Below are 18,227 nucleotides of genomic sequence, written 5' to 3' on the forward strand. Positions count from 1 at the left end.
TGGTGGCACAGTGGTTAAAAATCCACCTGCCAATGCAGGGGACACAGGTTCGAGCCTTGGTCCGGGAAGATGCCACATGCCGTGGAGCAACTAAGCCTGTGTGCCACAATTACTGAGCCTGGGCTCTAGAGCCTGTGAGCCACAACTACTGAAGCCCGCGTGCCTAGAGTCCATTCTCTGCAACAAGAGACGTCATTGCAGTGAGAAGCCCATGCACAGAAAAGAAGAGTAGCCCCAGCTCACCACAACTAGAGAAAGCCAGCACACAGCAACAAAGACCCAACACAGACAAAATAAATAACTAAACAAACAAATTTTAAAACAAACAAACACGAAGACCCAAAACCTATGGGATGCAGCAAAAGCAGTTCTAAGAGGGAAGTTTAAAGCAATACAAGAAACAAGTAACATCTACCTACCTCAAGAAACAAGAAACATCTCAAATAAACAACCTAACCTTACACCTAAAGCAATTAGAGAAAGAAGAACAAAAAACCCCCAAAGTTAGCAGAAGGAAAGAAATCATAAAGATCAGATCAGAAATAAATGAAAAAGAAATGAAGGAAACAATAGCAAAGATCAATAGAACTAAAAGCTGGTTCTTTGAGAATATAAACAAAGTTGATAAACCATTAGCCAGACTCAACAAGAAAAAAAGCGAGAAGACTCAAATCAATAGAATTAGAAATGAAAAAGAAGTAACAACTGACACTGCAGAAATACAAAGGATCATGAGAGATTACTACAGCAACTATATGCCAATAAAATGGACAACCTGGAAGAAATGGACAAATTCTTAGAAAAGCACAACCTTCCGAGACTGAATGAGGAAGAAATAGAAAATATAAACAGACCAATCAGAAGCACTGAAATTGAAACTGTGAATAAAAATCTTGCAACAAATAAAAGCCCAGGACCAGATGGCTTCATAGACTAATTCTATCAAACATTTAGAGAAGAGCTAACACCCATCCTTCTCAAACTCTTCCAAAATATTGCAGAGGGAGGAACACTCCCAAACTCATTCTACAAGGCCACCATCACCCTGATACCAAAACCAGACAAAGATGCCACAAAAAAAGAAAACTACAGACCAATATCACTGATGAACATAGATGCAAAAATCCTCAACAAAATACTAGCAAACAGAATCCAACAGCACATTAAAAGGATCATACACCATGATCAAGTGGGGTTTATCCCAGGAATGCTAGGATTCTTCAACATAAGCAAATCTATCAATGTGATAAACCATATTAACACACTGAAGGAGAAAAACCGTATGATCATCTCAAAGATGCAGAAAAAGCTTTCAACAAAATTCAACACCCATTTATGATAAAAACCCTCCAGAAAGTAGGCACAGAGGGAGCTTACCTCAACATAATGAAGGCCATATGTGACAAACCCACAGCCAACATCGTTCCCAATGGTGAAAAACTGAAACCATTTCCTCTAAGATCAAGAACAAGACAAGGTTGCCCACTCTCACCACTATTATTCAACATAGTTTTGAATGTTTTAGCCACAGCAATCAGAGAAGAAAAAGAAATAAAAGGAATCCAAATCAGAAAAGAAGAAGTAAAACAGTCAGTCACTGTTTGCAGATGACATGATACTAGACATAGAGAATCCTAAAGATACTACCAGAAAACTACTAGAGCTAATCAATGAATTTGGTAGAGTAGTAGGATACAAAATTAATGCACAGAAATCTCTTGCATTCCTATATACTAATGATGAAAAATCTGAAAGAGAAATTAAGGAAACACTCCCATTTACCATTGCAACAAAAAGAATAAAATATCTAGGAATAAACCTACCTAAGGAAACAAAAGACCTGTATGTAGAAAACAATAAGACACTGATGAAAGAAATTAAAGATGATACAAACAGATGGAGAGATACACCATGTTCTTGGATTGGAAGAATCAACATTGTGAAAATGACTATACTACCGAAAGCAATCTACAGATTCAATGCAATCCCTATCAAACTACCAAAGGCATTTTTCACAGAACTAGAACAAAAAATTTCACAATTTGTATGGAAACACAAAAGACCCCAAATAGCCAAAGCAATCTTGAGAAAGAAAAACGGAGCTGGAGGAATCAGACTCCCTGACTTCAGACTATACTACAAAGCTACAGTAATCAAGACAGTATGGTCCTGGCACAAAAACAGAAATATAGATCAATGGAACAGGATAGAAAGCCCAGAGATAAACCCATGCACATATGGTCACCTTATCTTTGATAAAGGAGGCAAGAATATACAATGGAGAAAAGACAGCCTCTTCAATAAGTGGTGCTGGGAAAACTGGACAGCTACATGTAAAAGAATGAAATTAGAACACTCCCTAACACCATACACAAAAATAAACTCAAAATGGATTAATGACCTAAATGTAAGGCCAGACACTATAAAACTCTTAGAGGAAAACATAGGCAGAACAATCCATGAAATAAATCACAGCAAGATCCTTTTTGACCCACCTCCTAGAGAAATGGAAATAAAAACAAAAATAAACAAATGGGACCTAATGAAACTTAAAAGCTTTTGCCAAGCAAAGGAAAACATAAACAGGATGAAAAGACAACCCTCAGAATGGTAGAAAATATTTGCAAATGAAGCAACTGACAAAGGATTAATCTCCAAAATATACAAGCAGCTCATGCAGCTCAATATGAAAAAAACAAACAACCCAATCCAAAAATGGGCAGAGGACCTAAATTGACATTTCTCCAAAGAAGATATACACATTGCCAACAAACACATGAAAGGATGCTCAACATCACTAATCATTAGAGAAATGCAAATCAAAACTACAATGAGGTATCACCACACACCAGTTAGAATGGCCATCATCAAAAAAATCTACAAACAATAAATGCTGGAGAGGGTGTGGAGAAAAGGGAACCCTCTTGCACTGTTGGTGGGAATGTAAATTGATACAGCCACTATGGAGAACAGTATGGAGGTTCCTTAAAAAACTAAAAATAGAACTACCATACGACCCAGCAAACCCACTACTGGGCATATACACTGAGAAAACCATAATTCAAAAAGAGTCATGTACCACAATGTTCACTGCAGCTCTATTTACAATAGCCAGGACATGGAAGCAACCGAAGTGTCCATCGACAGATGAATGGATAAAGAAGATGTGGCACATATATACGATGGAATATTACTCAGCCATAAAAAGAAATGAAACTGAGTTATTTGCAGCGAGGTGGATGGACCTAGAGACTGTCAAACAGAGTGAAGTAAGTCAGAAAGAGAAAAACAAATACCATATGCTAACACATATATATGGAATCTAAAAAGAAAAGGTTCTGAAGAACCTAGGGGCAGGACAGGAATAAAGACGCAGACGTAGAGAAAGGACTTGAGGACACGGGGAGGGGGAAGGGTAAGCTGGGACGAAGTGAGAGAGTGGCATGGACATATATACACTGCCAAATGTAAAATAGATAGCTAGTGAGAAGCAGCCGCATAGCACAGGGATATCAGCTCGGTGCTTTGTGTCCACCTAAAGGGGTGGGATAGGGAGGGTGGGAGGGAGACGCAAGAGGGAGGAGATATGGGGATGTATGTATATGTATAGCTGATTCACTTTGTTATACAGCAGAAACTAACACACCATTGTAAAGCAATTATACTCCAATAAAGACGTTAAATAAATAAATAAATAAAAATTTTAAATATCTGTATACAAGATAATATTATGTATAAATAGACATAGGTTTACTTCTTCCTTTCCAATATAGATGCCTTTTATTTCATGTCTTGCCTAATTGTCCTGGCTAGCACCAGCAGTACAATGTTGAATAGAAGTGGTGAGAGTGGACATCCTTGTCTTATTCCTGATCTTAAAGAGTAAGATCCAGTCTTTCACCATTAAGTGTGATATTGGGCTGTTCTCTTCTATTCCTATTTTGTTGGGTGCTTTTATCATGAAATGCTGTTGGACTTTGTCAAGTGCTTTTTCTGCATCTATTGAGATAATCTTGTAATTTCTGCTTTTTGTTCTATTGATATTATATATTACATTAATTGATTTTTGGATGTTAAACCAACCTTGCATTCCTGGGATAAATCTCACTTGGTTATGGAGTATAGTTTTTTTAATATGTTGCTGGGTTCCTAATATTTTTGTTAAGGATTGTGGCTTCCATACTCATAAGAGATATTGACCTCTAATTTTCTTGTGTTATCTTTGTCTTGTTTCGGTATCAGGATAATGATGGCCTCATAAAATGAGCTGGGACGTGGTCCCTCCTCTTCTAGTTTTTTGGAAACGTTTGTGAAGAATTGGTATTTATTGATCTTGAAATGTTTGGTAGAATTCAGTGGTGAAGCCACCTGGGCCACTAGTGGGTAGAACATGGGTTTTTCACCGTGAGTAGTATTTTTATTGCTAATTTACTCTTTCAGTTGTTATAGGTCTATTCAGATTATCTCTTTCTTCTTGAGTCACTTTTGGTAGCTGGTTTCATTTTAGGAATTTGTCCATTTCATTTAAGATATCTAATTATTTGGGATACAACTGCCATTTTATTTTTTGTTTTCTATGTTTTTCTTGTCTTTTTTACTTCTCTATTCCTCCTTTATTACTTGATTTGCATTAAGTGAATAGTTTCTAATGAAGCATTTAAATTTCTTTAATGATTTTTCCACTATTTATTTATTTATTTATTTTTCCACTGTATTTTTAAAGATTTTTTTTAAGTGGTTACTCTAGGGTTTAACCACATAATCCCAACTTATCAGAATCAGCTTCAGAGGGACTTCCCTGGTGGTCCAGTGGTTAAGACTTCACCTTCCAATGCAGGTTCAACCCCTGGCTGGGGAGCTAAGATCCCACGTGCCTTGGGGCCAAAAACAGAAGCAACACTGTAACAAACTCCATAAAAACTTTAAAAATGGTTCACATCAAAAAATATATATATTGGACTTCCCTGGTGGCGCAGTGGTTAAGAATCCGCCTGCCAATGCAGGGGACACGGGTTCAAGCCCTGGTCCCAGAAGATCCCACATGCTGCGGAGCAACTAAGCCCATGCACCACAACTACTGAGCCTGCGCTCTAGAGCCCGCGAGCCACAACTACTGAGCCCACGTGCCGCAACTACTGAAGCCTGCGTGCCTAGATCCCATGCTCCACAACAAGAGAATCCACTGCAATGAGAAGCCTGCGCACCTCAATGAAGAGTAGCCCCCGCTCGCTGCAAGTAGAGAAAGCCTGCGCGCAGCAATGAAAATCAAACACAGCCAAAAAATAAATAATTAAACAAATTTTAAATATATATACATATATATATTAAAAAAAAGAATCAGCTTCAGATTTATACTAGCTTAACTGTAGCGATTATATAGAAATGTTATTCTACATAGTTCTGTTCCCTTCCCCCTTTTTTATAGTATTATAATTACTGTATACTATATCTATTAAAGTTACAAACCCAGCAATACATTGTTGTAGTTATTACTTTACCATCTGTAGTCATTTCCTTAGCCTATTACAGCTTGGTTTTCACCCACCTCCTTTGTACTGTTATTGGCACAGCTATTAAACATATATTACGTTTCCATGTTACAGGCCCAACAATACAGTATATACAAATATTGTATATTATATACAAATTATTTTATATAATTGCATTTTAAATCAGTTAAAAGAAGGAGGAAAATATACATTTATACTGACTTTTATAATTATACAATTACATTTACTGGTGCTCTTTGATTTTTTTCACGTGGATTTGAATCACTACCTGGGGTCACTTGCTTTAGGCCTGAAAAGCTTCCTTTAATATTTCTTGTAAGGTGGGTCTTTAAACAGCAAAGTCTGTTTTTGTTTATCTGGAAAAGTCTTTATTTAACTTTGTTTTTGAAATGTCCTTTTCATTTATATCCAGCTATGTTGGATATAGGTTTCCTAGTTGATAAGTTTTTTCTTTGAGCACTTTGAATATTATCCCACTGCCTCTGGCCTCCACAGCTTCTGCTGAGAAGTTAGCTGTTAATCTTATTGGGGTTCCCTCATAAGTGTCAAGTCATTTTTCTCTTGTTGCTTTCCAGATTTTCTCCCTGTCTGATTTTCAGCATTTTTACTATGATGTGTCTGTGAATCTCTTTGTGTTTATCCTCCTTGGAGTTCATTGAGCTTCCTGAATATACAGGTTATTGTTTTTCAATTAATTTAGGAAGTTTCAGCCAATTTTTTTGGAATATTTTTTCTCTCTCCTCTCCTCTGGTAGTCCCATTACACATGTTGGTGCACTGAATGATCCTCACATTTCTCTGAGGCTCTGTACATTTTTCTTCATTCTTTTTCTCTCTACTCTTCACCTTACATAATCTCTATCAATCTATCTTCAAGTAATACTAATTATTTCTTCTGCCTGTTGGAATCTACCTTGAGCCCCTCTAGCGAATTTTTTATTTCAGTCATTGTATTTTCTAATTCCAGAATTTTTTAAAATTAATTTATTTAATTTATTTTATTATTTTGGCTGCGTTGGGTCTTTGTTGCTGTGCACGGGCTTTCTCTAGTTGCAGTGAGAGGGGGCTACTCTTTGTTATGGTGTGCAGGCTTCTCATTGCGGTGTCTTCTCTTGTTGCAGAGCACGGGCTCTAGGCACCCGGGCTTCAGGAGTTGTGGCGCACAGGCTTAGTTGCTCCACAGCATGTGGGATCTTCCCAGACCAGGGCTCGAACCCATGTCCCCTGCATTGGCAGGTGGATTCTTAACCACTGCGCCACCAGGGAAGCCCCAGTTCCAGGATTTTAATTTGGTTCTTTTTATAATTCATATCTCTTTACTGATACTATCTAGTTGATGCAAAAATGTCATTATACCTTCCTTTACTTCTTAATCATGCTTTCTTTCAGTTCTGTGAACATATTTACAGCAACTCTAGGGAGTGCTTCCCCCCCACCCAACCCGGCTGGTTACTGTTATTTGCTTGCTTATTTGTTTAGTGACTGGCTGGACTGTTTTAGTGAAATCTATTTCCCTTCTCACAGTGTTATGGCCTATGATGTTGCTCCTCAGGAAGACATATCTTTGGATTTGCCCAAAGTCACCCAAGATGACAGTGGTCTTAGTAGGACTCTCCCTCTCTTTCCCTGGTCACACCCAACTGTTAAACTCCACTAATTGTGGTATATTGTTCTATTATTTTCAACAATGCCCTGGGGCATAACTTGTTCTACAAAGTAATCCAATCAAAAGGTGGCTCTTTTGAGATTAGTGTTTGATATTTGTTCTGACCCCAGGAAAGCTCTTCCCAGCTGTCTTATTCTCTCCTGCAAACTAGCTGGCTTACAGTCTAGGCTGTATCTTTATTAAATCCACAGATCTCCTCCCAATTGCCTTTCACTAAAACCTCCACAGTTCTTGAAAGCACCCTTAGGCATAAATTTCTCCACACTCTACTGCAAATGAAGCCACTACTTTTTGGGAAGAGATTAGGAGCCTGCTTCTCCCTCCAGACAAAATCTCTGAGCAGATGATAGAAGGGGGGAGGGGGAGACACACTAGCCTGAGGTCTTCTCAGTTTGCCTCTCCTGGCTGGTACCACCATCTCACAAACTGAGGGTGGGGATAGAGCAGCTGGGACCCCAGTACTCTCGGTGGGCCATGCCCAGAGTACAGCTCCCATTCCATAAGTAGAAGCTGGGTGAAGGAAGGAAGCCCCATCTTTCAGCTTCACTCACCCAGGATTTAGCCTCAGCCTTGGGCAGGAGAAGCCCTAAAGTCATGCTCCTCCTGGGAAGAAAGCTGTCTGACTGGGAGCTAGGGGGAGAGTGAGCCCAGTGTACTGGGTTGCAGCCTGCAGCCGTTGTCGAGAGCTGGGAGCAGGGACGGTAGTAGTGGTCTTGGTTCAAATACCACAAACTCTCGGGACTTCCCTGGCAGTCCAGTGGTTAAGACTCCACGCTTCCACTGCAGGGGGCGTGGGTTCGATCCCCGGTCAGGGAACTAAGATCCCTTATGCCTCTCTGCCAAAACAAAAACAAATACCACAAACTCTTACCTTTCTTACCGAATTTTCATAGATTTTCTTGAGTAGCTGTTTTTTCACTTGATGTTTGCCCTTAGGGCAATTTCCAGAGGGTTTAAACTGTTTTTTTTTTAATGTTTTACCAGTTTACAGTGAACCAGGTCAGTGGAGTTCCTCACCCTGTCATGCTGGAAGTTGATCCTGTCTAAGGCTGCTTTTGTGCTACCATGGTAGAGCTGAGTTGAGTAGTTGCAACCGAGACCCTAAAGCCTGCAAAGCTGAAAATATTTACTATGTGGGCCTTTACAGAAAAAGTTTGCCAACCCCTGACTTAGGTTACTGCTGCCAATGCTGCTGGTCCACAGGCCACACTTTGAGTAGCAAGGACTTAAACTACTTGAGAGGCAGTACTGTATTGGCTAAGATCTTGAATCAAAACCCCCCTTCGCCATTTACTAGATATATGGTTTGGGGTACCTACCTCATTGAGTTGTTTTGAGAATTAAGTGTATGAATATCTGGCATTTAGGAAGTATTCAATAAATGATAACTGTTACCATCATGATAGAAACTGTATGGAAAGTTTAAGACACCGTCTCTTTCCTCAAAGTTTTTTTGTTTTTCCCCAGAAAATTTAAGCTGTGAAAAAGGGAAACAAGTACTATAGACTTTCCAATAAAACGAGATGCAACTTATAATATCTGGGGTACATAATATTATCTAATAAAGTTTAAACTCTATAGAACTGGAGCTTAAGCGTGACACTGAAAACTAGAATTCGCTACCACGAATGCTTTCAGACTCTTGCAGTAACAATGAATGAAAACCTTCAGGAAGTGCTTCCAAACCCGAAAGCCCCATTGAAAAAAAGCAGCGATTATCTTTAACATGAGGATTTGGGCCTAGATGGCCCCTTCCAGTTCTGGTTGACTCTATCTTTGCCCAGAGATGATATAAACAGAATCCCGAAGCTTCCACCTCCACTGTCACCGCGGCAAGGGCGCCCGCGTCGGTGCCGGACCAGCACCCGGCCCGATCCCGCCGCGCTCCCCTTCGCCGCAGCCCGTTGCAGCCAGTTACCTCGCAATTGAACTCCATCTCCGCGTCCATGGTGACGATCCGCACTGTGAACGTCTTGGGCTGCTTCCTCTTGAGCGAGCTGAAGCTCATTCGGGAAGCGATGGCCCCGGCCATGGCGCGGGGCTCAGGTTCGGGACCCTCGCGCCCCGAGGCCTGCGCTCTGGACCTTTTAGCCTCCCTGGAGGAGCCTCACAGGCCTCAGGGCCACCATGGTGGCCGGCCGGCCGGCCCGGGAGCTGACTGAGCGGCGCGGGCCCCCAGCGGCCAGCATGGACCGCGAGGACCCTGCCCCGGGAACCGAAATGGGAGTTGGGGGGCGGACCCTGACGGCCACAGGGAGGGATCGCGATCGGGGACCGACGGGGTGGGCACGGTCCGGCTCTCCGGGACTCGGGCCGGGGACGCTGGTGACGCCCGGGGACGGGGCCCCTAGACGCCGGCGGCCCAGACCCCGCGCGCTTCTCAGCGGCCAAGGGAGGTGTCGGGGCCGCGCTGCAGCCGGGCACGCACGTGCGCGCGTGGCTGTCACCGTCTTCACTCCGCGCGCCCGCAGGAAGCGTCCCCTCCCCGCAGCCCCCGGCCTGCTCCCCGCCCCGCCCTCGGGCCCCCTAGATCACTACACGCGGCGCAACCTAACGCGGCGGCTGCCGCCCCGACGCCGCGGTTGGCTGAGACCTCCGAGGGAGGAGGAACTTTCCCGCTCTGTCCCACCGTCTTCAACAACACTTCACCAATTGGAAGTTCAGATCTAATTGGAGGCGCCGGCCTGGGCTCGGCGTTGAGTGGCTGAGGCGGCAGTCTCTCCGAATGCTTTTGTTCGCAGGGGTAAGCCTACTCTAGCAAGACTGGTTAAGGCGGCGGAGCTCGGCTCGCCTTTCCCGGGAAAACACGTAGAGGCTCGTGCGGGGGCGAGAGAGACAGGTCACCCCTGGTACCGCGAGGGACTGCCCTTCGGACCAAGTCTGCGCCGCGTGTGGCGCCCCAGGGGATCGTGTTTCGGACACCAGGCGGATAATCCTGTTTAGAACTTAATTAATTACATGTACTGACCTCTGTTTCTCAAACTTTCAAATCACTTGTGGAGGCCGTTTAGGTAGCCGGCACTTTCCTCCCAAGTCCTTCTGCTTCTCTTTAGGAGAAATTCTGATTATTACCGAGGGAGAGGATAATAGTTGTTCCTACTTCATGGGGTTGTTGAGGACTATAAAGCTTTAGAACGGTGGCTGGTCATATTAGGTTGAATCCTATGAAATTGCTCTTTTTGTAGTTTTTTTTTTTTTTTTAATGAAAGTATTTTGGGGGAATTCCCTGGCGGTCCAGTGGTTAGGACTCTGCACTTTTACGTTGGAGGGCCCGGGTTCAATACCTGGTTGGGGAATTAAGATCCCTCAAGCCACTGCCCAGACCAAAAAAAACAGCATTTTTCATTTTATACTGTGTGATTTCCAATTTATTTCGGATCATATACGTGTATTATTTATTTTTTTAATGTCATCAAGGGTTATATGGATGTGTGTGTGTGTGTGTGTGTGTGTGAGGTGGGGAAGTATAACTTTGTGTATTAAAAAAAAAAAATCCTATTTTTGAATAACTCTTAATGGTTGAATACCTGAATGGTTGATCAAGAAGCATTCCACGAATAACTATCATTAGCATCACCCCAACCCTACAGGTGAAGAAATAGAAGCTCAGCATGACAGAGCTACTTGCTGGCTATCACCCAACTAGTGAGGGGCAAAGCTGGAACTCAAACCCAGGCCTATCTCACCCGGAGGCTGTTGGTATTACCTCTACTCTGCTCTGCTTCCCTGGTGGTGGCTTCTAAATTGCTCCTCCCTGTTCTGGCCCCAAGACCATGAACTACAGTTTTGGAACACTCAGCAGACACTGTTGCTGTAACTATACTAATAGCATAAATTAGCTCTTTTCCATGGGCCCCGGCGGTGCCCGTGAAGCACCAGCCAGGCCCCAGGAATCATTTGCTGGCACACTCAGCAAGGCTGCCAGGCTGCCGTGGGGGAACTTTATGTCTTGCCTACTGCTAGCAAATTCTCCCCACCAAACTGGTTGTTTAGGGCACTCTGATTAGCGTGGGAGTGTCTTTATTTTCATTGCTTCAGTTCTTCCCCGCAGGTGGGAAAACCAGGCTGGATTCTCCTATGGGCTCCCCACAGGGACAACAAATCAGGGCTTTAACCCAGGGCCAAGACTGCTGACAGAAAATAAGTGACTCTGAGAACCCACTGAGGAGTAGCAAGAGGAGGTGGATCAGCAGGGGCTAAAAATGACACTGATGGCCAGTAATAGCTCATTTTTATGGAGGGCTTGCTAGGTGCCAGGCACTGGGCTAATTGGCCAAACATGCTGTTAACATTCCTGGGGGACATCCAGGTAGATGTATGGGTCTGGACCTCAGAAAGGAGGCCAGGGCCAGGAATCAAAATAGACATGATGGAATATTATGCTGGCATTAAAAGTGCTGTTCACACAGAATAAATAGAGATGGTAATAGTACATACCAGATAAGGTTTTGAGAAAGAAAAATTCAGGTAGGGCTTACTAAGAAAGACCTGACACACAGACACCAGTTAATGAATATTTGTTGCATGAATAAGTGAAGGACATGAGGAAATACAGTCTCAACTATGGGAACAATGTTAATAGCTGCCATATATTAAGTGCTTACCATATAAGGTACTCTGCAAAGTGCCTGGCATGCTTCTTCTGATCTTTTTCAAAACCCTATTTGGTAGGTATATATCCCTTGTTTATACATGGGGAAACTGGATAAGGCTGAAATGAAGTAATTTACCCAAAATCATAATTGGTAGAGTTGCAATTTGCATATAGGACTGTTTAAATCCAGATCTCACCTGACATATTTTGTTCCTTCATTCTTCCAGAAGATCAGAGTTTCTCCAAGTGACATCCTTTCCCTCCAGGGGGGCATTTGGCAATGTCTGGAGATTATTTTGTTTTTTGTTTTTTGTTTGTCACAACCAGGGGGTGCCCCTCTCCCATCTATGGGAAGATGAAGGATGTGCGACCTGGTACCTAAGACTTCTGAGGCCATAGCCTTTTTAATTAATTAATTTATTTTTTTAAGGCCACACCAGCAGCTTGCTGGATCTCAGTTCCCAACCAGGGATTGAACCCAGGCCTCGGCAGTGAAGGCATGGAGTCCTAATCACTGGACTGCCAGGGAATCCGCCTGAGGCCATAGCTAGGATTCTCCAAGGTGCTATCCTGAAGCACTGAGCCTGGATGAAAGTAGTTGCAGATAACAGCTCCTACCTGAATAACAGTGAGTAAGAACCTACAAGGCCTGGGACTTCTCTGGTGGTCCAGTGGTTAAGAATCCACCTTCCAAAGCAGGGAACATGAGTTCAATCCCTGGTCGGGGAACTAAGATCCCAAATGCCGCAGGGCAACTAAGCCCAGGTGCTGCAACTAGAGAGCTCATGCACTCTGGAGCCCGCGTGCCGCAACTAAGACTCAACGCAGCCATAAATAAATACTTTTTTTAAAAAAAAGAACCTACAAGGCCTTAGGAAATCACTGGTGCTCACCCTCTTACCTTCAGGCCCAGGACTGAAGATTCTTTTTTTTTTTTTTTTTCTTTTTTTTTAATAAATAATGTTTTTTTTTTAATTTTTATTTATTTATTTATTTATTTATTATTTTTGGCTGTGTTGGGTCTTCATTTCTATGCGAGGGCTTTCTCCAGTTGCGGCAAGCGGGGGCCACTCTTCATCGCGGTGCGCGGGCCTCTCACTATCGCGGCCTTTCCCGTTGCGGAGCACAGGCTCCAGACGCGCAGGCTCAGTAATTGTGGCTCAGGGGCCTAGTTGCTCCGCGGCATGTGGGATCTTCCCAGACCAGGGCTCGAACCCGTGTCCCCTGCATTGGCAGGCATATTCTCAACCACTGTGCCACCAGGGAAGCCCCTGAAGATTCTTGAATTTGCCCAGACTGTCACCTGCAGTGTTGGAAGCAGGCAGATCTGAGTAGGAATTTCTACTTTTCTGTGACCTTGGGCATAACTTAGCTTCTCTGAGCCTCAGTTACCTCATCTGTAAAAATGGGCATAATAATAAATGATATGACATGTTTAAGAGTCACTCTTAAATAGGAATTAATATTTATTGAGCACTCTAAGGTGCTGTGTAACCTAAAAAAGTTATTTTTTATTTTTAACTATTTCTGGACCTCCGTTTCATCATCACTTAAAATGGGGAGAATAGGAAATGGGATTGCAAATACCAAAGCCTAAGAGCACATATAGATTGAACTTTAACTGGTGCTCATTTTCATATGCATGCATTTGCATTTAATTATCATGATTAAGTAGATTATTATACCCATTTGACAGTTAAAAAAACAGAGACTCCCAAAGCTAAGTTACTGGCCAAAGACCATACAGCCTAATAGAAATACAGCCTGGATCCCAAACCCAGGTCTCTAACCCGGGGCCCATGGCCTTCCAAGGACAGCATGCTGCAGGTTGCAAGGGGCCTTGTCTACAGCAGGCACTGAAAAATGACTGTTTTCTGGCCTAAAATTCATGCTCATGCCTAATTCGAAATTTTCTGCTATTTCTGTGCTCCTTATTGTGGTAGATAATTTTGAGTCTCAAGCTGACAGTCTGTATTAGTTTCCAAGGCTGCTGTAGCAAAATCACACAAACTGGGTGGCCCAGAACAACAGAAATGTATTGTCTCACAGCTCTGGAGGCTAGAAGTCTGAGATCAAGGTGTCAGCAGGGCCCTGCTCCTTCTGTAACCTGTAGGGGAGGATCTTTCCTTGACTCTTGCAGCTTTTGGAATCTCCAGATGTTCTCTGGCTTGTGGCTGCATCACTCCAGTTTTCCCATGGTGTTCTCCCTGTGTCTCTTCACATCCTCTTCCCTCTGTGCATGGCTGTCTACGTGTCTGTTTCCCCTTTTTATAAGGACACCAGTCAGACCGGGTTAGAGCCCACCCTAATGACCTCATTATAACTTGATTACCTCTGTAAAGACCCTATTTCCAAATAATGTCACATTCTGAGGTGCTGAGCTTAGGACTTCAATATCTTTTTTAGGGGACACATGTGAGAAAAACACTCCTGTGTTTCTCCTTTACTCTCATACCCACAATACTTCTGACACCAAATGCATGGGTTTTCCACACTAAGCAATTCTCTGGGACACCAGCTGCATGTCGTATAATTTAATCCAATTCTGACACTAACTAGAGTTAGTACAGACCCCACAGGTTAAGGGCTCAGTCCCACGAGACTGCCCCCCACCCTCGCCCCTGGCTTCAGATGCCAATCAGAATTCCAGGTTGTAATCTAAACTTCTGGAGGACTGGTTATAAATCAGGTATCCTGTGATCTCCTCCTTGGGTTTGATAATTTGCTTGAATGGCTCATAGAACTCAAGGAAACACTTAGGTTAACCGGTTTTTTATTTAATAAAGGATACAGATGAACAGCCAGATGAAGAGACACGTAGGATGAGGTTTGCAGTGGTCCAGGGAACTTCTGTTCCCGTGGCATTGGGGTGCACCACCTTCCAAGCACATGCATGTGTTCACCAACCTGGAAACTCTCTGAACCCCATACTTTTGGGATTTTTATGGAGGCTTCCTCATGTAGGCATGATCCATCATCAACTCAACCTCTAGCCTTTCTTCCCTTCCAGGAGGATGGGGGCTGGGGCTAAAAGCTCCAGGCTTCTAATGATGGCTTAATCTTTCTAGTAACCAGCCCCCATCCAGGAGCCCATCAAGCATTGCCTCATTAGAGCAAAAGATGTTCCCATCACCCAGGAAATTCCAAGGGATTTAGGAGCTCTGTGTTAAGAACCAGGATCAAAGACAAATAATTTGAACACACAGGGCTCCTGGTGCTTTTATCACTTAGGAAATTACAAGAGTTTTAGGAGCTCAGGTGCCAGGAACTGGGGTCAGAGACCACATAAAGATTTTCTATTATTTCACAGGACACAATTCAACCTGTAACATTCCCCTTTGAGCAGTGGGCTCCAGGAGCCATATTTCTACCAGGGTATCTGGGGAGGTCCAGGGAAGTCCCACTTTTTTCAGGAAGGATGCCTTCTGTAAACTTCACATGATTCAAAACGTTGCATACCAAGACCCATGTTTCCCCATAGGAATGAATGTGAAGGAGGCGATGAAACGCGCTCGCACAGCTCGTAAATCTATAACCATCTTACCATATTTTTGCTTTTGATGCTGCTTCGTGTCTTTGCTGCGTTATCTCTATCCGCTGGCACTCTCCCAAATTTTCTGCACCGCCTGTCACGGAGGTGGTTCAGTCTTCTTCACGGTGTTCTATCACGTCCAATAGCCGCTCCAAAGTATTGATTTGGGGGCGTGGTTTTCAGCATTGACCTCTCTACTTCGTGAACGACGTTGTTGAATGACGTTGTTATAGCTTTTTAAAAGTTGTTTATAATGACAGTGAGTGGCAAAATAACAGCTCAGTAGTCACAAAGAGGCAGTTGCTGGAGTCCAAAGCATGCTAACAACTGTGTGATTTGCTCCATAGTGACACAGAAAGTGGTCGTTTTCGGCTGTAGTGGCGCCGCCTTGTGGCATCAGCGTAAACACAATTTATAATTTATTCCAACCCAACAGTTTTGAAATTGCTCAGTATTTAACCGGTTAAAATGTTCTCTTTCTCTGGCATTTGTATGATTTCCAGTTTACACATGGGGTGGCACTTTGATCATGTTTTTATGTGGCACTGTGTCAAAGTCACAAAATTCATATACGTATATGATGCATACTACAGAAAGGCTGGAACTTGGCAGTGTGGCTCATGCCCCAGCCGAGACATAAAAGCTTTCTTGTCTTTCCTGTCACTCCTGTTCGGGGTCTCATGGGAGCAGGAGGATGCAATTCTCAGAGAGCAGTTGGGCCCGAGCATAAAAGCCCATCAATAAGGAGCAGGTGACACTGCCACAGCTGGGTAATTTGTCTCTTTGCTCTTCTGCAGCCCATTCAGTGATGATCTATTTGTCCCAGGGAATAGATGATGGCAGGTTTGTCCATATTTTACACTTATGAACCTGCCTGCTCCTCTTCGCCTGGCTCTGCCCATCTGTCTTTGTCCCTGCTCCTCTCATTTCATTTCACAGATTGGGCAGTAGGTCTTGGCAATGAGTTATGAAGGTAGATTCCATGAGGGCATCTTTGAGAAAGGAGGGAGGGAGAAGAAGAAATGGGTCAGCTCCCTGCAGAGAGGGGAGGATGAACAGGTTCAGGAGAAAGAGATGTCACAGACTCAGTGGTGAGCAGGAAGGGACCTCAGAGAGGAAGGGGAAGGGGAGATCCTAGAACAGAAGACAATGATGCTGGGGAGGCCTGCTCGTAGAAGATGGCTTGAAGAGCTGAGTCCAATCCCAATAATTAAGTTGGGCCTAGTGCAGAACATAATTGTGGTAGCCAGCCTCCAAGAATCTCACTTGTTGATATTCACACCCTTGTAATGTCCCCTCCCACACTGAGCAGGGCTGACAGGTGTAACCAATGGGATATTCAGAAATGACAGAGTGTGATTTCCAAGGCCAATTCATAAAAGTCCTTGGGGGACTTCCCTGGCAGTCCAGTGGTTACGACTCCGCGCTTCCACTGCAGGGGGCACGGGTTTGATCCCCGTTCGGTGGAACTAAGATCCCACATGCTGCACGGCCTGGCCGAACTAAAAAAAAAAAAAAAAAAAAAAGTCCTTGAAGGTTCCACCTTACTCTCTCTTGGATCACTCGCTCTCGGGGAAGCCACCTGCCATGGGGTGAAGACACCCAAGCAGCACCTGGAGAAGCACACATGGCAAGGAACTGAGGCACCTGGCTGACAACCAGCACTGACTTGCCAGGTGTGTGAGCGGCCCACCTTGGAAGCAGATCCCACAGCCTCTGTCAGGCCTTCAGATGACCACAGCCCAAGACAATATCTTGACTGCAAAATTGTGGGAGACCCTGAGCCAGAAACAGCCCAGCTAATCACTCATTCCTGAATTCCTGACCCATTTGGAACCGTGTGAGATCATAAATGTTTATTGTTTCAAGCTGCTAAATTTGGGGGTAATTTATTCTGCAGTAACTGGAAATGGTCTAATTATATAACTCCTTATTTGCAGAATTGTCATCCAACATCCATCTGATTACTGCCCAGAATGCATGGTCCATGGGGCAGGGACCCATTCATACCAGGTGCTCAGTTAACGAGCATTGCATGTCACTGAGTGCCACAAAGACAGCCCCCCTGCCCTGCCACTTCAAGCAGGGTAAATGGGGTTAGTTAAGCAAGGAAACGATTCTGGGGTGGAGTGGATGTGTGTCCCGGGGAGAGGGAAAGGGCCACAATTAGGATAACCATACATCCCAGTTTGCCCAGGATAGAGGGGTTTCCTGAGATAGGGGACATCTAGTGCCCAAACTGGGAAAGTCTGGGGTAAACTGGAATGAGCTGATCACCCTAGCTGGGGTGGGGGTGGAGATCTCGAAGCTGAATTTCCAGTGTGCCAGCCACACTGGTTCACATGGCCTGGGTATGCAGACTCATCTCCCATCTCTCCCGGTCAGGGGTGAGACCGTGCTCCCGGAGGACCTAGTTTGATCCTCCTATCCCACTCGAATAGGGGGAGATGGGAAGACCATCTTAGAAATGCCTAGACCAGCGTGAGGAGGCTGCAGGTCAGCCCTCCCTTGTTTTCTCCAGCAGAGGTGGCCAGAAACACCAAGAATTTGGTGAGGACTCTCACCCTAGACCAGGAGGGCCAGCCCTTCCCTGTCCAGGGGTCCTGGCTTCCTGTGGCTTGATTGCCAAATGCCCTCCACCACATGGCCAATAAGTTGCTGTGCAGCCTCTGTTGGCACAATCCAGTGACAGGTCACCAAGGCTGCCCACTCCATTGTTAGGAAAGTATTCCTTGTACTGAGAGAGAAGATGCCTCCACATCATCTCCACCCTCTGATGACATTCGATGGTGCTGAACAATCCGAACCCATTCCTTCCTGGGGGCCCTTTCGCGTACTGTGCACACATTGCTTCCTCTGCCTGAGACTCTCCTTGCCCTGCTCCCTTATGGCTGACTCTCCCTGCTTAGCCTTTAAAGCTTAGGTC

The 18,227-nt window shown here is 44.1% G+C and overlaps 1 protein-coding gene across 5 annotated transcripts in view; it reads right to left on the minus strand.

Moving 5' to 3' along the window:
- The window catches only part of NF2 (NF2, moesin-ezrin-radixin like (MERLIN) tumor suppressor), an 85,573-nt gene extending 75,905 nt beyond the window's left edge, over nt 1–9,668 (minus strand). For all 5 annotated transcript variants that reach the window (XM_059893552.1, XM_059893553.1, XM_059893555.1 and 2 more), the window contains exon 1: nt 9,094–9,668. In XM_059893552.1, the coding sequence (XP_059749535.1) occupies nt 9,094–9,207 (114 nt within the window). In that variant the 5' untranslated portion in view covers nt 9,208–9,668. The remainder of the gene's footprint in view (nt 1–9,093) is intronic.
- Between the last annotated feature and the right edge of the window lie 8,559 nt (nt 9,669–18,227).

Source organism: Balaenoptera ricei, chromosome 14 (genome assembly GCF_028023285.1).
Source record: "Balaenoptera ricei isolate mBalRic1 chromosome 14, mBalRic1.hap2, whole genome shotgun sequence".
NCBI lineage: Eukaryota > Metazoa > Chordata > Mammalia > Artiodactyla > Balaenopteridae > Balaenoptera > Balaenoptera ricei.